The sequence below is a fragment of the Mustela putorius genome, unplaced genomic scaffold (assembly GCF_011764305.1).
Source record: "Mustela putorius furo isolate JIRA1106 unplaced genomic scaffold, ASM1176430v1.1 tig00000174_pilon_pilon_pilon, whole genome shotgun sequence".
Lineage (NCBI taxonomy): Eukaryota > Metazoa > Chordata > Mammalia > Carnivora > Mustelidae > Mustela > Mustela putorius.
The window spans coordinates 16,337,201-16,360,440 of record NW_025421304.1 but is presented as its reverse complement, the minus strand read 5'-3'; the positions used below and the strand labels follow the sequence as shown (position 1 = coordinate 16,360,440).

General features: G+C 48.4%; 1 protein-coding gene across 2 annotated transcripts; it reads right to left on the bottom strand.

The window, feature by feature from the left end:
- Positions 1-414: 414 nt before the first annotated feature.
- Positions 415-6,624, bottom strand: IRX6 (iroquois homeobox 6). 2 transcript variants are annotated; one of them, XM_004744197.3, is made up of 6 exons: positions 5,846-6,624; positions 4,661-4,918; positions 3,856-3,965; positions 3,332-3,639; positions 1,833-2,444; positions 415-888 (listed from the first exon to the last, which is right to left on the bottom strand). In XM_004744197.3, the coding sequence occupies exons 1-6, from the start codon at positions 5,888-5,890 to the stop codon at positions 881-883; spliced, it is 1,341 nt and encodes a 446-aa protein (XP_004744254.1). In that variant the 5' UTR covers positions 5,891-6,624; the 3' UTR covers positions 415-880. The 2 variants fall into 2 exon arrangements, with proteins under 2 accessions (XP_004744254.1, XP_004744255.1); XM_004744198.3 differs by having other exon boundaries at positions 415-885.
- Between the last annotated feature and the right edge of the window lie 16,616 nt (positions 6,625-23,240).

Sequence of the window (23,240 nt, the reverse complement as noted above, 5' to 3'; positions counted from 1 at the left end):
GTCTCACGGGAGAAACTCGGGGATCCCAGCTGGGTGCCAAGGGGCGACTAGGATTATGCTCATCGCCCCTCCTCCCAATAAACTAAAACCCAAGTAGGGGCCCGGGAACAAATACATCTTCCAAATATTCCGACTGCTCCCCACCTCCGGCCTCCCCACCGCCCTCCCCACCCCCCAACGCACACTAAGCCTCCGGCCATCAAGCCGGTTGGCGCGTTAGGTACCGGCAATGAATGGGCGGCGCCGTAGGCGCCCGTGGCCTTGGCCGTAACCTCGCCAGTTCCTCTCCCTGCCGCGAAAGGGACCGAGATTTTGCAGCTCCTGCTGCCCCATCCCCAAAATTCCTGGCCGCATTCCATCCTTCCCTCCACCCCGGCTTCTCCCAGCGCCCCTGGCACAGACTCGCCATACGGGTGGGGTTTGGTTTGATTATTTTTGAGGACACAAGGAATGGGGAGGAGGAGAAGACGCAGGTGATTTTTAGGGGGCCAGGTCAGCGTTGAAGTTACACAGTGAAAGGGGGCGGGGTGGGGGTGAGCGGGAGGAGCTGCTTCAGACCCTGTATCAGGAGGAGGGAGGGAGACTTGGTATACGGAGTGAGTGCACGGAGCACACTCGCTCAGCCTTCCCACTTGGCGTTCCCCAAGGTGCCCCACTGCCCCTCCTCCAGAGGGTCTGACTCCAAGAGCCTCCGCCTGCCTCTCCCAGCTCTGCGTGCAAGAAGAGCCGGTAGAAGGGTTTCTGTGTGTTTTGTCTGTCTCTTAGGAGAAGTGAGAGACCCCCCAGTCCCTGGCCAGGTCTCCCAGCTTCTGAGCAGGAAGGTGAGTTCGAAAAAGTAGGGCTTCTTTCCAAGATTCCTCCGCAAATCGCAGCCGTTGCGCTAACCTGCTGAGAGAGGAAAGGTTGATTAAAACCCGCAGGGCCGCTTGGTGGCGATTTCCAGGAAATCGGAGGTCGGCTGGTGTCTGATCCGAAGGGAATCCAAGGTCTAGAGGCAATTTGCTTGCCAGGAGGAACTTTTGGACCCCGTTCTGTGTAAATTCAAATAGCCGCACAACCCAATTTTCTCAGCCAGTAGCTAATCCTGAGAGAAATGACTACGAAGAGCAGAATCTGACAGTAATTGCTGGAGGCTGCCTGATTCTTGGGGGATGTCCCATTGTGGGGTGCAATTCCCTTCCACCAGGAAGAGCCAAGGGCAGGAGACCACTGACTGGCAGTCACCACCGCCCCGCCCCCGCCCCTCGTTGGTGGGGGAGCTCTGGGGGATGAGTGCTCTCTGGGGACAGCACAAGACTGGGCTACCCTCACCAGGAGTTTTGTGCGCTCCCCCCTTCACCCCGGGGGAGGGGGCTGCCGGCCGGACTTAACCATTGGCCTTAAGCCAACTCCATGTATCTGGCCCCTCCCCCCAGACTTCTTGGAAAGTCCTGGTTCCTGCCTTGCCCTAGCAAAACACTTGGTACTAGCAAGGCTGGGGCCAGCTGCTTTCTCCAAGGGGCAAGCAGGGGACAAGGATGTCAGAGTCAAAAGGTCATGATGGTGCCCATCGGAAGCCCAGGTCAGAGAACTAGGTTGCCCATCTTTTCGATGACTTTCTAAGTGATCCTAGGTAAGTTACCGTCTCACCCTGAGCTTCATACTATTACTTGGTTTTAAAAGGAGAGGAGACCGGTACTTTTATTTCTAAGCTCTAGTTTCCGGGAGTGCTGGGGGCAGTCCTGCTCTGGATCTGAACAGGGATATGCCCAGAGGCCGTGTGCCGGCTGGGCGGCACAGTGGGCAGGTGTCTTTGGAACAGACACACCCATCGCCGTTGGGGACCCAACTACCTTCTGCTCCAGACGGGTACTGGCAGCGCACTGCAGGCTCCCTCCGCCGCGGGCACGGCGCACAGTTCATTGGCATCCCCTGCGTGGCAAAGGGGCGGTTTCCAAAGGCTTTGGCTACACAGGAAGGCTGTTCGCACCCGGAGTTTCTGGGGACCGCGGCGCATTGGCCGCCTGCGCCTGCAGGCTGTCCCGGAATCACGCGGCACTCGGGACTTCGCGGCCTGGGAGGGTTTGGAGTTGCGCCTTCCACCGCGCCAGCTGCCGCGGTGTGCGCCAGAGACCAGATGCGCGGTTTCTCGCTGCAGGGGTAGTGCATGGTCAACGTAGGGCCCCGGGGCTCGGCCCGCAGGAAGTCAGCTTCCCCGGACCGCGGGGGCTCCGAGAAGGAAAAGGGCCGCGCCGCCAGGCCGCACTCCCGGCGCTCCAGCCTGGCCTCCCTAGCGGCGGTGCAGGGCGCGGGCAGCGACTGGGAGTCTTTATGGAACTCGGCCAGCCTGTCTGTAGCTGTGGCTACTGCCTCCTCGTCTTCGGCCTCCTCTTCCTCCTCCTCTTCCCCTAGGTCTTCCAGGTCACTCAGCCGGAGCCCTCGAGCCTCCTGGCTTGCAGTACCATCTGCAGGAAATCAGACGCTAGTGAGAAAAGCCCCAGGCCCCAAGGGAAATCCGCGGGAGTGCGCATCCCTGAGAAGCTTTTAGCAAGATGGTTCTGCACTTAGGGCATTCTTGGCTTTATGCACCAGGCTGGCCAAATCATCTCTTACAGTTGCCCCTGGGCTCAGGGATTTGCCCTTGGGAGTGAACAGAGGTCCTAGCCCCGCCCCCACTTCTTGGAAGACTACTGCTTTCCGGTGCAAGGAAAGGACCACTTTTTACTGCCAAGACCTGGATCCCAGTTTCTCCCACCATAAAGCAAGCAAACAGACATCCAAGGGGACTCCTCCACCTCCCCCCCGAATTTCCACACCCACGGGTACCTGGTGTGTATTATTTAATTCCGCAAATATTTACTGAGTGCCCTCTATGTGTCAGACATCATTAGACATTTAGGTCTCAGGAATTTAGGGAATACAGCAGCAAATAAGACACTTTTTAGTGGCGCTGCTGTTCCCCAAGGGGCAGACAGATCTCCAGTACCTTCTCATAGTGGTGAGTATGGCAAATGAAATACAACAGACCGATGTCCTAGGGAATAACTGGGAAGCTAAATTAGCCTGGGTGACCAGCCAGGAGAGGCTTTTTCCAACCCACACTTCAGAAATCAAGAAGCAGTCCGTTATGTGGGGAATTCCAGGCAGAGGGAACTGTCCAGGCAAAGGCCCAGAAGTCTTGGGGGGAGGAGGGGGTGGGTACAAGTGCAAGAGTAAGTAAGGGAGTGACCCCCTAAAAGCTGCCCCACAAGGCGGCTGCAGAAGTGCAATGGACCTGATAGACTGGATAAAACCCTTTTCCAGGATAAAACCCTGGAAAAACCCTAAGGCGGATAGTGAGCATTTCTGGTACCTTTGGTGTCACCGTTCAGACAGCCCAGGGACCCCTCTGCTGCACTCTCAGCCTTCCTCTCCTCCCCGCCTTTGTTCTTGGGCGCCCACGTCATCTTGTTCTCCTTCTTGAGGCGACGGCGCGCGTTGGCGAACCAGGTGGACACCTGGGTGAGGGTCATCTTGGTGATGATGGCCAGCATGATCTTCTCGCCCTTGGTGGGGTAGGGGTTCTTGCGGTGCTCGTTGAGCCAGGCCTTGAGCGTGCTCGTGGTCTCCCGGGTGGCGTTCTTCCGGCGGCCCGTGCTGCTTAACTCCACTGTTCCATACCTGGGGAGGGAGAGAACCTGTCACAGTTCTGGGTCTGAGAACCTGGGGCTTGCAGGCAGGAGACAGTCTGAGGCCTGGAAATGAGAGGTTCAGGGCTCCTTCCTCCTCAAGCACCCTCCCGCCCCACCCCTCCCAGGCTCTTAGCAGATGGGCCCTGTGGCAGGGGAGCGGAGGAGGACTTGCAAGGCCGGCTACCCATGCACCCCCATGCCTTACCGGTCATACTGGTACTGCCCCAGAGTTGGCTCATAGGGGTAATAGGCTCCCGGTTGCCCCAGGCCAGGTGTAAAGTTCCCCGCAGCCTCTTTAAATTCATACTGCGGATTCTGGTGAGGGCGGGGTGGGAAGAGAGAATTCAGGACACTGGGTTTCTGGAAGAGGCTGGATGGTGTAGTTGTTAAGGGTCCCTGGGGTAAAAGTCTGGTTCAAATCCCAGGACCACCAATGCCACTGGCTACATGGGCACAGTTGTTTAACTGCTCTGTGCCTCAGCTTGCCCTTAGTGTCTGGGAATAACAATAGTACCTGTAGGGTATTGAAGAGCGTTTGGCAGAATTCTTGGTGCAAAAGAGGCAGTAGTTAAATATTAAGTCTTACTAGTAGGGTGACTCCTCCTCCCCCCTTGCAAGCTGGGGAACTTCCCTGCCTTACTCCTTCGAGGGCTATTTCAAGGCCTCTTCATATCTTTGTGACTTTGGGTGAGGTATTTGAACACCTCTGCATCTCAGTGTTCTCATCCATAAACTGAGCCTACCTCTGCCGGAGTCCAGAATTAATAGAAGCACAGATGTTTTAAAATCAGAATGACTTTCCGCAAAGTAAAATGCTGCAAAGATGTGTTTTCTTCCCCCCCTTCCCCATGGGCTATACACAATCCTACCTATCTCTTTCCCTCCTAGTTTTGCCTGCTTCCTAGATTCTCCCTGGAGATAGCACACTGAGTTGCCCTCTTTGCTGCAGTCAGGGCCAGTGGCCCGACGGGTCCTGGAGCACAGACCCAGGCTCGGTGCGGTGTACTCACCAGCGCTCCGTATAGCGCAGGCGGCTCTGGGCTGTAGGGCAAGTAGCCTGGGTAGCTTGGGGCAGCTGCGGCGGCGGCATATGGGGCTCCATAGATGCCCAAGGCTGCGCCCAGCTCCGGCCGTGCACTGCCCAGCAGCCGACCGTCGTAGGATGCGCAGCAGAGGGCGGCCGCCGGGGTGGAGCCTGAGGCCACATCTGGGACGGAGTGCGGGGCGGATTCGCAGCAAGTGGCACTGGAACTTGCAGACACCAGAAACTATGGGGCGAGAGAGGTGCACTGCCCGATCCTGCCATCATTCCACATCGACTACATGCCTCCGTGTTTGGAGATTCGGCTGGGATGGGAATTATCTTAAGGCGCAATTTATCCAAACTGACCCCTTACAGATACTCCTAAAACGTTGCTAAGGCTCCAGGGTCCCAGGGGTCCAGGCGAAGAGAACATTCTGAAATGCGAATTACAGGAGGCCAACTCTGCTGGTTCCCTCGCCTATCCCTCCTCCTGCCTACCCCCCACCCCCATCACAGGATCCTACAAAGGTAGAGCTAGAAGTTAGCCCTGGAGACCACCATCACATCTTACTCCTGCTCCCATTTTACAGATAGGGAATGAGGACCAGGGAGACTTGTCCAAGATCACAAGGTGGGTCAGAGGTCAAGTTGGAACCAGACCCCACAATCTGGGCGGAAGCTGGACAACAGCCATGGGTGTCCCCAGAATTTCCCCAAGAAACCCTTGTCACTGCATAACACCCATCCAAATCTGGAAAAATCGAAGGAACCAGAAGCAGAGAGCTTGCACCCACTCAAAGAAGGGAGAGAGGATAAGAATAGAAGTCAACAAGCAAACAACTGAAAAATGGTGAGGTGGGCTCTCGGGGTCACCTCCAATATCTGTACAATAAGGCAGCCTTGTCTGGAAGGTATCGATATGCAACCCACTTCGCGGAGCGCGTGGTCGGTGCCCAAGTTTCGGGTCACACTATTTTCCAGCTTGCCCTGGGGGAATGGAACGTTCTTGACCAGAGATTAGGGGTGTCTGAGAGGTCTGTAGTACGTCGTACCTGCTCAGTCTGGCTTCCCGGGAGACTCGTGCGAAAGGAGGGCGCCCAGTGGCGGGCCCGTGCACTAGGCACACCCACCCCCCAAGTCTGCCCCCATCCCCCATGGAGGCACTTCTTACCTGGGAAGCGCCGCCATACGGGTGTCCAAAGTGCGGGAAGGACATGGTGGCTGTCCCTGGACCGCCTTCTTCTCCTCTTGCGAGTTGCCGCCTCAGCCCCGCGATTCTGCGCCTCCTGCCTTGCGCCGCCTCGGTTCCTTACACGGCAGCGGGTTCCCAGCCCCGGATCCTCCGCCCGCTTGGCACCACTGGAGGCAGAGCCGAGGGCAGTCCGGCTGCCGAGCCCTGCGCTCCAGAAGGCGCCCCTCCGACCCGCGTGGTCCGGAAGACAGAAGGGCCCATGGATGGGCAAGGAAAGGGAAAGGATGCGGGTTCCCAAATTCGCGCGGTGGCGAAGCAAGGTGAGGCGCGGCGCGGGGCTGTGCGGCTCCCGAGGTGTCCCAGTCCAAGGTGGCCAGAGTCTCAGTGTGACGTCACGGTAATCCCGGGCCGCCAGGCGGGCCCCCGGGCCCTGGGGCCCCGGGCCACCAAGCGTGCCAAGCGCAGCCAGCCCGTGCGCGCGCGCACACTCTCACCCACACTCACACTTGTTCGGGAGATTTGTGCAGCTGGTGAGGAACGTCAAAGACCCCCGACCCTCTCTGCTGGGCGCTGGATCCTACCCCTTTTCGCCTTAAGCTCACGCGCGCGCGCGCGCACATACAATCTCTCCAAATTACCCGGGAGAAGTAGGAGAAACGCCTCCCTCAGTGCCGCGCAGGCCCCGGGCGCAGCTCGTTTACCTCCTCCCCTGCGGCCCGGAGGAGGAGAGAAGCCTGCCGGGCCGCGAGGGGGGGAGAGAATACAAAAGGAGAGATAAGAGAAAAAAATAGGAGAAAAGTGGGGGAGAAAGGCAAGAGGGAGAAGGAGGAGGGGAGAGGAGAGAGATGAGGAGTCTAAGTGAACAGAGGCGCGCGGGGGAGGGGCGGGAACAGGGGTGGGCGAAGGCTGGGCGGAGGTTGAACACTGGCAGGTGGAGGAGAGCGGCGGCTCGGGGGAGAAGCCTCCAGCCCCGCTCCCCCGCCCCTCTGTTGCGGGAAAGTTTCTTCTCGCCACAGGCCCCGCACTCGTTGGGGCCGCGCCTGGACAGCGTCGGTGCGTCCCACTGTCCCGGCCGTCTTTGTCTTCCGGAATCTGGTTCTCTACCCCAGCCTCCCCAGGACTCTAGCTAGATCCAGCCTCTCCGAGCCCTGGTCTTTGCGAGGGTCTCGACCCTGGGGCTTCTCCGCAGCCTTCTGACCCTCGAACTGGCCGAATAGCGCCCCCTCGAGGCCAAGGTTCAGTTCCCCTCGCACTCCGCCTGGAAATGCGCTCCGTCTGACTCTTGGCATCTGCAGGCGGCGGGCGTACACCCCACGCATCTCCTCGGAAGGCGAGGCTTGGTTGGTGCTTCCTGAGCTCCGACCGCCTTGTCCACCCGGGAGCCGGGGAGCCACAGGAAGGCGCCGGGGCCGAGCTGCAGCCGCTGCGCTCCGCTGGGGGTGGCGCTGGCGAGCCGCGGTTCAGCGCGCGGGGATGGCGGCTCGTGCCCAGCGCTCCGCGGCGACGCCGCCGGGTTGGGCCTGGCGATCTGAACACCTCCCCCCCATCCCAGGGGTCCTCAAAGTGGCACTGAGGGGCGGAGGAGCTCGTCTGTGCCGGGAGGGATCTACGTTCTCTAGGCCTGGCCCCGGACCCGCGGCCTCTAGTTTGTGAACCCTGTAGATTATGAGCACCTAGAGGCTTAACCCCCAGTCCTGACGTTGTGGTCCGGGTGCGGGTTGCGGGGGTGGAGGGCGAGAAAAGGGGCATCCAGTCCGGTGGGGGGCGGGTCTTCAGGAGATGCTGCGGATATCCAAGTGGAACTCTGGCTTTGGGGCTGGCAGGCCAGAACCCTCTGAAAATCTTCCTTCCACTCACAGGGTCAGGGCACTTTACAATGTACAAAACGCGCTCCCAGGTCCTCGCTGCACCCTTCCTGCAGGAATCTGGGGGATTGGTTCAAGGGCCCAGTTGTATTTTCTAGCTGAAACGCAAGAACATGTAGCCCAGAGGTCAGACACAACCTCCTGGTCTCTGCCCTGCATTTTTGCGAGGCGAGGAGGAAGCCCAGTGACCAGGCAAAGTCTAGGGCCTGGCCCAGGATCCCTGGCTGCAGAGTTTTCCGCTGGAACCTTGCAGAGGGAACCGGTAAGCCCCTGAAGTCAGACACCTCTTTGGAACACCATTGGCTCCCCGCCCCCCGACCCCCCCCCCCCCAGTACAGGTGGGACAGAAGGGGCCAGACTCTATAGATCTTGGAAACCCAACACTCCTCCGCCTATTCCTGATAGGAGGACAAGCTTCATTCTAAATACTAAGGAGGTTTCCCTGCTGCTGCCAAGCGTTCTTACCTTGGAAAAACCTTGCGTTCAACCCGGGGAAATTCCCAGTTAGAAAAAGAATTATCGTTACCGCCGCATTGATTAGTGATAAAAAGGCCCCGTAATAGATCCCTTGATTTTTTTTCAAGATGCACTTTGCAGCCATCCACACATTTGCAGCTTGGATACATCTATTTTTTTTTTTTTAAGTAAGAACTGGAGAGAATTCATTAAATTAGTCCCTTGGGGAAGATTACTGCTAATTAATTAATTGCAAACATTTCCAGAGGGAAGGTATGTCAATTGTAAAGTAATAAAATTAGATAGTTGAAATACTTACTCAGCAACTTTGATTGCCCATTCGTTCCTAAGCAGATTTTTTTTTCTTTTCTTTCTTTCTTTCTTTTTTTTTTTTTTTTTTTTTTTTTATGACAGAAAAATGGGTTGGTGGTGGAGAAAAAGCATTAGTTATGTCCCCTGGCGATCTGGTTGCAAAGGAGAAGCTACCATATAGAATGTATTGATTTTTCCCTGATTTATAAGACCTCTGCGGTATCAATGCTGTGCGCAGGGCCTCCGGGCCTACCTCTTGTCTTTGCTCTCTAGGATTAGAGAAAAAGCAACACGATTTTTCAGGAGGAAAAAAAAAAAAAAGATTGAAAGAGGAAAAGCAGCGGAGAAGTAAATTGGGAAGGTAGGGCTCTGATGGTTCCTGGGTGTTTTTCTTCTTAGGTAGAAAAGGAAAACAAACCAAAGAGCAGGTTTTCTGTGAAGGAAGCTTTCTATTGTCTTCAAAGTTACTTTACAGTGTCAGAGTGTCTTGGGGAGGAAGGCCGCCACTTCCAAGACTGGAAAACCTTGATTTCTTATTCCTTTCTCAGGGAGAGGCTAGACCCACAGCAAACCTACCTGGTGCCCCTGGGGTTTGATTGTGACCTGCCCCCCCAGCACAAAGTGGGGTCCCCTAAAAACAGTTCGTATCAAGTGTGTCCCCTTCCCATTATTTTCAGAGCCTCATCACAAAACAGAGCCAGTGGGTTAGACCAATGCAGCCCTCTGTCTGGCTGCGACCTCAGGTTGAAACAAGTCTTTCTTGGAAAGTCTGGTTCAAGGAAGGGGTCACGGAATCTGTTCTCATTCTTCCGGCTGTGGACAGGCGCTCCCTTTGGCAGCTGAGGGCTCCGGCTTCTCATTGCTTTGTTTACCGCTGATTAATTTAGTTTGGGAAAAATGCCCAGTTGAGTGTGTGTGTCCATCTAGACTTGTACTGAAGGGAAGAGACAGACTTATGAGAGGCAGACCCTCCCTGTTATATTTGAGGGAGTCCTTCCACGCAAAAAGTATTTTGTACAAATGGTACAGATCCTTTTGTTGTATTCTGAACGCGCTCTGATATTTCCTCTAGCTGCTCATTAAAACAAATATGAATAAAGCAGGTGGTCAGAGGCCTACTTGGAGCGTGGAGAGGATTCGTCCACATTGCTTATTTGAAGTTCATATTCCTCTGCTTTAAATTCACCGAAGGTCTTGAGCAGGCAGAGTAAAGCCTGTGTCTTTGAGCCAGAAACAGACTCTTAATTACAGAGAACAAACTGGTGATTGCCAGAGGGGGGTGAGTGGGAGTGAGTGGGGGATGGGGGAAATAGGTTATGGGGATGAGAGCACGTGCTGTGATGGGCACCAGGTGACGTACGAAACTGTCGAATCTCTATATTGTACACCTGAAACTAATACCACACTGTATGTGAGCTAATTGGAATTAAAATAAAAACTTCAAAAAAAAAGAAAAAAGGATATGTCTTTGACAATAAACTTGAATCCAACACACACACACACACACACACACACACACACACACAGAAATCCTATTGTACTATTTTGGGTTAAATATCCCTCATTTCCCGACATTTTATAAAGACAGAAGTTTTTACAGAGGGTGGGGATGAATAACAAGCCAGAAGTACTCCAAATCAAGTTCCAGTGCCTTAAATCACAGGTGCAATGTGTGGGTTTGTGGGCATAAAAACATAGATGAAAATGTGCCAAATTGTGTTTTTTAAAGTATGTATTTTTTTCAGTGGCTGTTTTTGAACGGAAGAAGAACGAGATTTCCTCAAATCTATGCATGAATGGACAAGTGCATCTGGACAGATGCATCTATAATTGATACTGATCAGTCGCCGCAGGTCTCCCTGAGTAAAGCCGAAATGAACACTAATTGTTCTGACGGAAGTAGTGTGCGTGGCATCAGATTGTGAAAGGCAGGGAGGCTCTGCTTTGCCTGAGCACATACTGTCAACAGCAACCTTGGCATCAAGAGCGAAAAATAAAAAGACCATCATTCCCAGATCGGGGTGTCGATGTCATTTGTCAGGAAGGTGGCAAACAGAAAGAATGAATTTCTGAACAAAGTAACACAACGAGCTCTAATGTAGAGGTCCTGGTGTGTCGGTAAAGCAGGTACAAACCTAAGCTTAGAGTTAAAAATCATGTCTTGTCGATAATAAAAATTCCTTTGCACTCCTAGCATGCTTACAGAGCGATCCTAAACGCCTCTGCTTTTCTGTCTTAAGGCTCGGGGTAAGGAAGTTGGAGACATGAGAAGCAAATCCAAGATCACATCAGCTAGAAGGAAGTAGGTGACAGAGGAGGGGCTGGAATCTGGACCCCTAGATTTTGGGTCTTTCTGCAAGACTGTATTTCAAACACACATCAAGCCAGCCACAGCCAGGAGATGTGGTTACCTCCAACTGGACTCCGAGAATCCACATGTACTGCCCTGCGATGACACAGTGTCATACAGCAGGGAAAGTGTCCAAAGAAGTAGCACCACTGGAAACACACCATTCTGGATCTCTATGGTATGCTTTTCTATCAGCCTGCACTATGAAAGCACTTACACAATAATTTGGAGGTTTTAGCCATTTGATGTGGATCATACATTAAAACAGAAAATAGCAAGCAGACCCAGCTGTGACTGAGAAGTAAATAAACAAAACAAAACAAAACAAAACAAAACAAAAAGTAGCAATAGCAAGAAAAAAAAAACACATAATAAGTCCAGCCAAGTTTAAGGCTATCTTTCTACACTGATAAAACAAAACAAAACAAAACAAATCAGAACTAGGAACGGAATTTAGTTAGTGAATATTGTCAGGACAAGATCTGTTTTTTTTAAGGTTCGTTTTTGCTTCGGTAGACGGAGGGTTGGAGGGTGGAGGGGTGGTGCATTAAGTTCTTGCTCGCGAAGCAGTTTTTGTATACAGAAAGTCTTGATTATTTTTATCCCGTGGAGGGTAACATCTTTCTAATGATAAGCTTGAGGCATCTCGTGTTTTCACAGAATTAAAATGGAAAGTAAACAACAGATGTATGGATTTGAAAACCAGAGAACAGCTTTTGAAGACAAAGTCTAGGGGGGAAGAAACAAACACATGTAGAAAAAAAAGAATAGTGTGCAAAGATCTTCTGGAATAAGGTGCCCTGTCCTGTCCCTTTCTGGGACAGGGCCTGGGGTGGTCTGGAGTGGACAGTGAGAGGACAGATGCATGGCTTGGACAAATGGGGAGGGCAGCTACCGGGATGCTGGCTCTGAGGACAGTCAGGGACTGTGGGGTCTTGCATACAGATCTCCACTGGAACATTCTTAAGGGGCAGGGAGTAAGGATATTTTGTTATTCTTTTCCCCTAAAGAATGGCATTTCTGTTGACATTCAGGCTTCCGTGAAAATATGTGCAGCTTCAAGCCATCTACACGTCTGTGCTATGAGTGACATTCCTGTTTTCTCCTTCCCTGTGGTTTCTCCTACTCTCCAAGCCGAGCATTAGAACTGGCCAGGAGCCTTCTTTTTTTTTTTTTTGTGCCACCTGGGGCCCACTACTTTAGGGAAGCTGGGACCATTTGTGATGTCACGTGCAGGCCCCAGTAATTTACGGCAGATCTTCACAAATCAATAAAAATATGGGAAGTATATCATTTTTAAAGGGGGGAAAAAAAAGAGTAACACACGAGACATGCCCATTAAGGGCACAGCCATTCTAATACCTGCCTGTCTGCTTGAGTCTGCAATTAAAAACATTCTGATCATAAATCTCCTTGCAGTCTCTTTTAATGCTTTTAACTTTCCTGAAGGTTCAAATTGGTATCCCAAAAATGTGCCAGGACTCTCACAAGGTATTTTATAGACTCATAAATAAATATGGCAATTAATCTCTGCTATATTTCTTTCATATCTGATGACAATTTATTAAGGCATTCACTGATTCGGTGCACAAAAACTCTAATGCACTTAAAATCGGATTTCAAACCAAACATTTTATGGGAAAATATAGTATTGATCATCCATTTAAAGATATCATGAAGATGATTCATAACCTGCTGTAAAAAAAAGATCTCACGAGGGTCTTACAAATGAGGGGGTGTGGGTGGAAGTCTATTCATAAAACCAGAGCTATTGGATCTGTTTCTCTTGTTTTCTTCATCCATCTTTGAGTCTTCCAGCCCTGATTACTTTTGCATGTTGCTGTTTTCTGAGAAAAATCTCCTTCAATGACATTTTTCATAGTGACAGAAGTTGTGGAATTTTGCAGTGAATATTTGCTATTGCAATGTTCTGTTGAAATTTCGTCTTCGGGAAGAGTTTCACAGGCAACCAAGATGATTCTCTTATTTTGGAGTCAAGGCTAATTGTGTGGTTACCCCCCACCCCCCACATACACACCCATGGCATCTGCTGTTATTGACAGATTGCGGTGGTTCTAAACCATCTTCCCCCCCAACCCCCACCGATTGTCCATGGTCCTTACGGACTATGAGGGGTCTCGATTATCTTCTGTGCACACACAGTACGAGGTCCCGGTGAGGACAGAAGAAAATCCGAGGGCATTGGCCCTTCTATTCGAGTAGGGCTATTCTGTTCCATGTGGGAAGAACAGCACATATCCTTCATTTAACAGACATATATTGAGTAGCTACTAAATGCTGGGCATTGTTCTGGGAGAGGAGGGTTGGGCACTGAACAAAAGATTTTCCTGCCTTCATGCAGGCACTGTTCTAAGGCGTTGTTCAAGACGTCCCCAAATCACTTTCTCACTAGAGAAATGTGGTTTGAATGTGGGTTGAATGATTAGCAAGGCCACGAGAATCTCTGACCCCTTGGGGTTGACTGTTTTGCTCTAACATCTGCCTGACATTAGATATTATTTGTTTCATTTTACAGAAGTTGGAGCCTAGGAGAGCTTCCCTTGTCTGGTGTCAGAGAGCTAACACTGAAATATCTGGGGTTTGGGCTCAGGCTGCTGGTTGCAAAGTTTTGGGAGAGCAACACATCTCAGAGTGGATGTTTAGTTGTCTCGAAGCAGTTTCGAGAAATAAGGACCTCACTTAACAGGTCATTGATCTAAGCTGCTCTGGCTTTTGTCTCCCATGTGACTGGCACTTCTTACCCTTAGATATCTACATAATACCAAATATCTGCATAGAAATGAAAAAAAAAACAAAGAAAACAGGGCACACAGATAGATGTTTCCGTTTCTTGAACTTGAACCCCTAGAATTCTCAGCTGATGTTTTTCACCTTTGTCTTGGCTGATGACTAGGGCCGTATATAAGGTCTGAACGACTGGGAAAAAACATTGGTTGGTGAATCTGGGATGGAACACAGCTGGGCTGGAACTTTAGGACACCGTTGATTCGGTTGCCTCGATTCTACCCACATTACCGGCTAAGGTAGTATACGTTCGTAACTTGTTCTCTTTTGTTTTTCTGGCCACACTGAGGCGTTAAATAGATACATTTTCTTACCCTCCTCCCACAGAGGAGTAACGGGGTTTCAGAGGGGTTAAGCCACCGGCTCAGGTGACATAACTGATTAGTATTTGAGGCAATCCAGGAACCACTGCGAGGTCCACTGCCCGGCTCCAGCACCTCTTACAAGAAAGCATAGACTCTGACCTTGGAGTTCCATACAGGCCTTGGGAGATGTAGCCTGGCAGGTCTTCCTTTCTCTGGGATGGTCACACCTTACTCTTTCATTTTGGTTTCATGATTGGATTCAATAATAAATCCATCAAGAGGAGCTTAATGTGGGTCTCCTCGCCTGCATTTCAGAAACTGTCTGTCCCCAGGCTGGCTTGTAAGACCTTGCAGAAGGATGCCATGGTTTGGTCCAGGAGCACACTGCTTTGAGTCTACGGAGATGGGGGCCTTAGACACATTGTCTGTCTTGTAGTGGAGAGAAAATGGACTTGACGGAGACAGCATGAAATACAGGAGCAGGATTAGACTGTCAGGGTAGACCAGAGAACGTAAACCATTTCTTGTGCCGCTCTCCAGCTCAAGGGCAGGGGCAGAGCAAAGGGGAAACCTGCAACTATAATTATGAAATCTAAATTTATACATGCAGAAAGGGGAAGGCTGAGGGGGGACGTTAGCCCCTAGAACTCCTTTTACATTATAAACACCACAGGGATATGGAAAAGCAGCACGGGGATTAAGGACATCTTTTTGCCTCGGGACTAATTTATTACTCTAGATTACGCAGTTAACGGAGGAAGGCAAAATTGATACTTGGTTGTTTCTCTGTAAAAGTTAAATGTGAGTAATGGGAGGGTCCTGGCCCTGGCTTTAAGCGCCTGGTGATGGAGAATAAGATGGCCCGGAGCTGAAGAGAGCAAGACACTTGTTTGAGAGACAATGCTGGAACCTGGCCTGGGTCTGCCACTGACTGTCTGGGAGGCTCTGGACAAGTCTCTCTGCCTCTGGGAGCCTCAGTTTACTCCTCTGAAAAGTGGAGAGTTTGGGCTCAATGATCTAGAAAGACCTCTTGGGCTTACGTCTTTATGAGAATCAGGATACATTCCTTTTCCAGAGCTTTAAAGTCTCCAGCTACATTATAAGACTCTCTGGAAAGTTTTGTTTTTGTTTTTAATTATGGATGGTGCATCAGAGTCTTTTGGGCACCTGTCCAGGTGCACATGTCTGGCCTCACCCCCTGAGATTCTGAGGAAGCCTGCAATGGGGTCTGGACCCTTGTAATCAAGAAAAAAAAAATATATATATATATATATATATTTTTGGGGGGGTTGGCTTTTTCTCAGATGCATGTTCTACTTTTATTTTATATATATATAAAATTATTATTTATTATATATTTAAATATATATTTAAATATAATATTATATATTATATTTAAAAATATATATTTAATATATTAAAATATATATTGTATAAATAACAATTCAATATATAATATATTATATAAAATACACAATATATAAAATATAAATAAATAAAATATAATATATAATATATAAAATATATAAATAATAATTTAATATTATATAGATTTATAAAATTATTATTTATATATTATATATTAAATTATTATTTATTATATATTTAAATATATATATCTACATATATATAAAATAAAACTAGAACATGCATCTGGGAAAAAGCCAAACAACCTGTGGGTGAAATGACTGATTATGTAACTCATAGCCACTTGCTGCTTCTTCCTGGCTAAGCACATCCTGATGTGGTCTGGGGTGGCTCTCTGCAGTCATGGTCATTGGCCTCTGGCTTTCTAGCACCTTTTGCTGCAGGAGAGGAGCATGCCAAGGAAGCCAATTCTGGCTAATAAGAGGCAGGCGAAATTTGTGTAGAGGATTCTGGGAAAGCCTTTCTTTTCATGATAAAGGAGGTCAGAGGTCTTGGTGCCCCGCCTCCTCCCCCCACCGACCCCCCCCCCACCTACCTTAGTTGAGTCTGTGAACATGGAAGTGATGATTGAAGTAGCCATATCCATTCACTGATTGACTCAACACGTGTTTATTGAGCATTTACTCTGTATCAGGTAGGATGCCACAGTGCTGGGATACAGCTGTAAAGCAAACAAAGTCCCCATCCTCATAGAGGTGATATTCTAGAGCAGAAGAAAGACAACGAACGAGGGACGTAGGTAAAATACAGAAATGTTTGATGAAGATATAAGTAAGCAAATAAATAAATAAAGCAAGGAAGAGCTGTTTCCACCAGCCTAAAGCCATGGTAATCACGCAAGAGTAGCTCTCGTATCAGGGAGCCCATAAACCCCCGGCTCTGGACTTCTAGTTTATGTCAGACAGATAAACTGGTTTTGTTTAGGTCTCCGTTAATTGAGTTTTCTATTACTTACAGTGGAATGAATTCCTAAGACAGTGTTCGGGAGGGGTGTGTGTGTTGCAAGAGACACATAAGTCATCTGATTATTTCATTCCCACTCTCCAGAGGCGTGGACTCCTAACAGTTTCTTGGCTGCTTTCCAGAAATGTTCTATGTTAATACAAGCCATATAAGCATAAGCTATATATAAAGTCTCTCTCTCTTTTACACACACACACACACACACACACACACACACACATAATTAATGACAAGGTAGCATGGTGGTTGAGAACCCAGATGTTAGCAGCCTAGGTAGGCTAGCATGATAGATCTATAGGTCTCCTGCCCAGTGGCTCTTACCATCACCAGCCAAGCTCTCTTGAACAAATGTTTTAGTCCCTGTGTTTCAATTTCCGCATCAGTAAAATGGGGCTCAGAAGCCTACCACATAGATTTCTTCTGATGATTTAAGAAATTACCATGTAAAATCCTGGTACATTGTAACCACCCAGAAGGGTTAATACCTTGTAGACTATGAATAACATCATTGTATTCACTCAATGATCTACTGTACATCTTTCCAACATGCACACAGAGATTCTTCCTTTCTTGACTCCTGGGTAGGATTTCCCCGTGTGGAGAAGATCAGTATTTTTCTCTCTGAGTATTCGTGGGACATTGTGATGACACTCTTGACGGAGGACCTTGTTCTACGAAGATCTGCACGCCCACAGAGCAGTCTAACAGCAGAAGGAGATTCTGCTGAGATTGGCCTCTTTTCTTCTCTGTTAGCTTTCCCTTTGCACAGCTCACTCGCCTGCCTCTTCCCCCAACCTCGCTCTTTCCCCTTTAGTACTGTGCAGGCCCAAGCATGCTCACGGGGCAGCATTTATGATACATTTAAGAACTAGATCTTAGTAGACTTTTCTCCCACGAGGCTGCATCTCTTTAGGAAGGGCTAAAAAAAAAAAAAAAAAAAAAAGGAAACCCCAAAGTCTGGTTTGTACAGAGGCACCTGAGAGCTAATTTGGCAGCATTAGTCCTACATTGGAGGAGGTATTTAAATAACAACTAATCCAGTGGGGAGGGCCCAGACATGAAATAAATCAGATAATAGTAATACAACACACGTTAAGTGCAATGAGGGAGAATAAGCATCATGGACAATGGGAGGAACTAATCTTAACTAATCGTGCCTTATAGCTGTGTGCAGGAGATGGAGAAATAATCTGCTTGTGACAGATAAGCTGGGTTTTTAATGAAAGAAGGAAGAGGTGTTCCTGGTGAGAGAGGAAATGGCATATGCTGAGTCATGGAGGGAGCTATTTGGGGATCAGAATAGTAGGATGGATGGGAAGGAATGAATGGGATGGGGCCAGACATGGTGGTCAGGGGCAGACTGGGAAGGAGGTTGGGTCCCACTGAGTCTCTGACTGGTGACTCTGGGTTCTAGCGGTGTCATGCCTAAGGACTAAGGAGATATCGATTCTCCTAGAACTCTGATGGTCAACCAGGCGCAGACTCCCAGCTCCTCCTCTGCCTTACCCACCCACCTGTACCATTCCAAGGGGGGGCCAAAAGAAAACAGGTGAAATTGCTGACTTTTGGGAAGAAGTACAGAACAGTGGGTCATGGGTGACGGGAAGGTTGAAGATGATGGGTCTCTGTCTTGAGGTTGGGTGGGTTAACACATATTTGTCAAGATTCTTTTGGCGGCTGCAACATATGGACCTTGGCTCAGTGAGGTGGGACAAAAAAGGTAAAAGGTCAGTAGATATAAGGGTGGCCAGACACGCACACTTGGGGACTTACCTCTAGACATTAAGAGCAAGAGGACTTGCAGGAATTTCTCTCCAGGGGGCTGCCATTAAGGAGTCTTGGCCTCCAACAGCTATGTCCCTTTTAATAAGTATCCTATTCCTATATGAGAGAAAAGGGGAGAGAAAGAATCTAATTGGTCCAGTCCATTTCTGGTCCAATATTTTTGTGGCTGGACCAATGAACTCTGGGTTGGGGGGGACCTACTGTGAGCCAAGAAGTACCCCTTCTCCCTTTCAATCCAAAATGGTGGACCAAAGAGTAAATCAGAGCAATCCCTACAAACGAAGCAAAGCTGTCCTCCATTCGGTGTTTGGAGGGGCGCAGTTGGAGTCACCCCTGCTGGATCTAGGCCCTAAGCAACTTGGACTTCATAATTTACGAAGGCAACAGGGAGCCAACAAATCCATTCAGCGCACATGAAATATTTCAAGTGAGGCACAGGGGACCTAGAGTAGGTCTTAGAGAAGATGGATTTACATCTGGCAATAAAATCCCAACTCCAGTAACCTTTGCACTTAGGTCTGGATTTTGTCTGGATCTTAAAGCTTTTATAAGTGTTTAAGAGCATGAACTCTGCAGGGGTTGGAATTCCTCCTGCTTCCTCTCCCTCCAGGGATTGGGCTGCCAAGATGAGGTTTCTCCTACACTTGGAACTCTTTGCCTAAAGGGCATTTCCTCTTTTGCTCCTGCATGGATTTGGCTCCATGACCTCTTGACTGATGTACTTTTTAACTTGCTGAGCTCCGGCATCCTCACGAATGCAAAATCCAGAACACGTTTGAATGTATTTTGTCAAGTAACAGACGAGTGAATGCCATGATTTGGTGATTTTGCGGGATGGAGTTTGGTTTGGGAGGTAGAAAACCTTTGCTGTGGGTCCAGCTCTGGCTTGGGAAAGTCACCTAGCTTCTGAGTCTTAGTTTACTCATCTATAAAATGGAGACAATAGTGCTGATCTCACGGTGTCATTGTCGGGGTAAAGGACAGTGCATGTGAGTGTTCATGTAAGGATCTGGGCCCAGGGTCAGGGCACAGCACATGATAATTGCCCCTCCCTCCCACAGAAGTGTTCAAGAAGCCAAAATTACATCCATGGTTGATTCAGCTCTCTCCACGGACTAAGATGCCTTCAGAGTCCCTATCTGTGGTGGATGCTTCTAGCGCTCACCTGTATGCACTTCTCCTTTCCTTCCTGGCATGCTGTCTATAGAGAACACTTCCAAGCCTCCTGGCAGTGAAACCATGTTACTCGTTCTGGGCTCAGAAGTACGACTGATATGTCATTCTCAAGCGGAGGCAATGAGAGGTCTCTGAGGCCTGTGCCAGCACATGGTTGATTATATTATGAGGTCTCTGAGATGTTCCTTTTTCTCTCCCCTTGCCTCTGCGTATGTGCAGAAATCTTGCTGACGTGGTAAAGCCACTAAATGTTGGAGTCACTGCACGGAAGATGGTCGGTTTTGGGATTCTCAGCTCTGTTGCGAACTTTGCAAAAGTTAAGCCATTGAGATTGGGAGATGTTTGTCATGGAAGCACATTCGAACTTAGCCCAACTAACGCACTATTCTATTGCCACAATCTATGCAATCTTGGGCAAGTAACTTCTCTGAGTCTTAATTTGTTCATCTGTAGAATAGGCTGAACATTAGCATTAACTTAGAAGTTTGCTCCATGAGAGGACTCACGAGAAACGCTTAGCTCAGGCCTTGGCATATAGAATATGTTTGATGAGGAGGAGGGTGTTATGATATGATGGTGATGTCCCACAATAATGATGGCGATTGGCGAGGTGACTATGGTAACTGGATTCAAACCCTTCTACTTAAGTAGAGGAACCCACATACTCTCTGACTCTGGGCAGTGGACACAAACCATCTGTGGCCTGTGCCAGCACACGGTTGATTATATTATGAGATCCCAATTATGTGCTAACATCTACGGTCATCCGAAAACTTCTCGGTCTCAATATACAAGGATGAATACAATAACGTGAGCCTTCTTTGGAAAGCTAGTCAGTAGAGAGTTCAGGCAGCAAAGCACACTTCTTAGTACTTTTAGTTACTTTTCTCATTTGGTGAGATTGTGAAGTCAGGCTTTGGCTGAACGCTGCCTCTGTAGGAATGACAGAGAACCTGTGTGCCCTCAAAGGGCTCTCCGTCCGTCTGTGTTTATCATAATTACACTGAGCTACTGCGAGACAAGAATGTACATCTTTTATCTCTTTCCGCACTTTGCCCCTAATACCAGCTTGTACAGAGCGTGATACCATGGAAAGAACTTGGGTTTTGTGGACAAAAGGATGAGTCTGGATTCCAACTCTGACACTTTCAAGCCATGCCTTTGGGTTAACTTCTTGACGTGTGAGTCTTAACTTCCTTATCTTTAAAAAGGAGAAAATAGGGCGCTTGAGTGGCTCAGCCACTGCCTTTGGCTTAGGTCATGGTCCCAGGGTCCTGGGATCAAGTCCCGCATCGGGCTCCTTGCTCAGCAAGAAGCCTGCTTCTCTCTCTGCCTCAGCCTGCCACTTTGTCTGCTTGTGCGCTCGCTCTCGCTCTCTCTCTCTCTGACAAATAAATAAATAAAAATCTTTAAAAAGGAGAAAATAACTGCTCTTCTGTTATGAGAATTACTTAGCATATATGTGACACAGCTTGTCCAGAGCTTATCATTTCATAGGTGCTCAATAAATATTAGCAGTTCCTTGAGATTCTACATTATGCTATACTCCCCACGGCTGGACCATAAAACGTGTTTTGTATGTATTTATGGGATGGTAGGCAGAGAAAATGATTTTTCCCAGTAAAGTAGGTTTGGGAGAAATATTTGTGAGGGCAGCTGAGGTATTTGTGTATTTTAAATCCACGTTTAGTTGATACAGAAATTTTACTTTAATTAATTTATTTTTTAAGTCATACATTTTGGACCTCTGCCGTGGGTTTAGGCGACTCACCCTTTTCAATTCTTAGCCAATTATCATCACTGTTTGAAGCCCCTTCTCTTTATTTATTTATTTATTTATTTTTATTTGTTTATTTACTTGAGGGACAGTGAAAGTGAGAGAGAGTGAGAGCACAGAAGAAGGAGAAGCAGGATCCCCACTGAGGAGGAAGCCTGATGTAGGGCTGGACCCCAGGAGCCTGAGATCAGAACCAGAGCTGAAGGCAGACGCTTAACTGACTCAGCCTCCCAATGCCCCAGGTGAAGCCCCTTCTTATTAACTTTATCTTTTCCACTTAAAAAAAATTATTTATTTATTTGGGAGAGAGAGAGTGTATAAGCAGGGGGAGGGGCAAAAGGAGGGAGGAGGGAGAGGCAGACTCCCAGCTGAGCACGGAGTCTACCTCGGGGCTCTATCCCAGCACCCTGAGATCATGACCTGAGCCAAAACCCACAGTCTGATGCTCAGCAGACTGATCCCCTATTTCTTCCTTTTATGATGATTTCCATTTCCACTCCCGTTCCCCTGATAAACTCATGGGGGCTGTCAGTGGTGTTACGTAGCTCTGGGTATGTTTGTTTAATTTATGTGAATTGGACTGTACTGAGGGTTTGGCCTTTTCTGCTTCTTTTCTCATGAAGCATTTCTGTTTTCGTGACCTGTTGATGTTCTTGGGAGTACTTCTAATTCATTGCTCCTCACGACTGTATAATATTCCAGGTAGTCACTTTTTATTAGCCAGAAAATTGGATTTACCAGGACACCTTTGTTCTGCAGCCAAGACCACTATGTGAGAAATATGATCTTCATTTTGCACGGAGTAAATCCGTCACTAGATCGTGACCTTCTGATGTCATTACAGCAATACCCGTGGCACATGCCCACTTGCCCACACGGAGAATTATGGCAGGAAATCATGGGAGGAAAGAACTAAAGGCAAGTTCTTGGATTTTTTTAATGTCCCTCTGTTGTGTGCATGCACCTGTGCGTGTACCTGATTGTGGCTCTTTTGTACTTTACCATATCTTAAATATAAACATTATACTCCCATTTACAAAATTGAAGTGAATTTCTGTGGCGCATGAAAATATAAGCTCAGGGCTATGACGTCAATTAGGACAATTCGTATCCCACAGTAAAAGCCTTGTGTTAAAAGGCAGGTGATCCGCATTGGAGTTTGGGTTCTGCCTCTGGCTAACTGAATGTCTTCGGCCGAGCCATTTAACCTCTGCTGTGAAGCAGAGAATAATGAAACCAGTTTGTCCTGAGAGTCAGATGAGCTAAGGATTAGACATACAAGAGGAAAGCAATGTGGCATCACTGTTGTTTATTTCAAACACAGAAGGTTTTTAAAATTTTTTAAATTTAAATTTTAATTAAATTAATTTAATTAAAATCTTAATAAAATTTTAATTTTTAAGTTTTTAAAAAATGTATTTTATTTTATTTAAATTCAATTAATTAGCTTATGGTGTATTATTAGTTTCAGAGGTAGAGCTCAGTCATTCTTCAGTTGTATAGAACTCCCAGTGCCTGGGTGGCTCAGTGGGTTAAAGCCTCTGCCTTCGGCTCAGTACATGATCCTGGGGTCCTGGGATAGAGCCCTGCATCGGGCTCTCTGCTCAGTAGGAAGTCTACTTCCCTCTCTCTCTCTGACTGCCTCTCTGCCTACCTGTGATCTCTGTCAAATGAATAAATAAAACCTTAAAAAAAAGAACTCCCAGTGCTCATCACATCGGTGTCCTCCTTAATGTCCATCACCCTCTCACCCCAATCCCCTCCATCTCCAGCAATACATTTTTTGGAGCTGGTAGCATTTCAGCTAGGGATCCAAGGTTAGAGATGATTCAGGGGAGTGTAAATGCAATAAAGAACATTCTAGGTAAGGGGAAGAGTATAATCGTATTTGGGATGTGAGACGTGCAAAGTCTATATGGAGAATATCTCAGTGTGGCTCAAATCCAGGTATGGCGTATGCTGAACATCAGGAGAGTTTAGAGTATTTTCTTCAGCTGGTGCCACTAGGATTAGTCCGATCACTATAATTTGTATCTATTGAGCACTTACCCTGTTCTAAACACTTTGGATACATTCTCTCACTTAATGACCATAAAAACTGGATGACGTAGTGTATCAGTTAGTTATCACTGTGTAACAAACTATTCCAAAA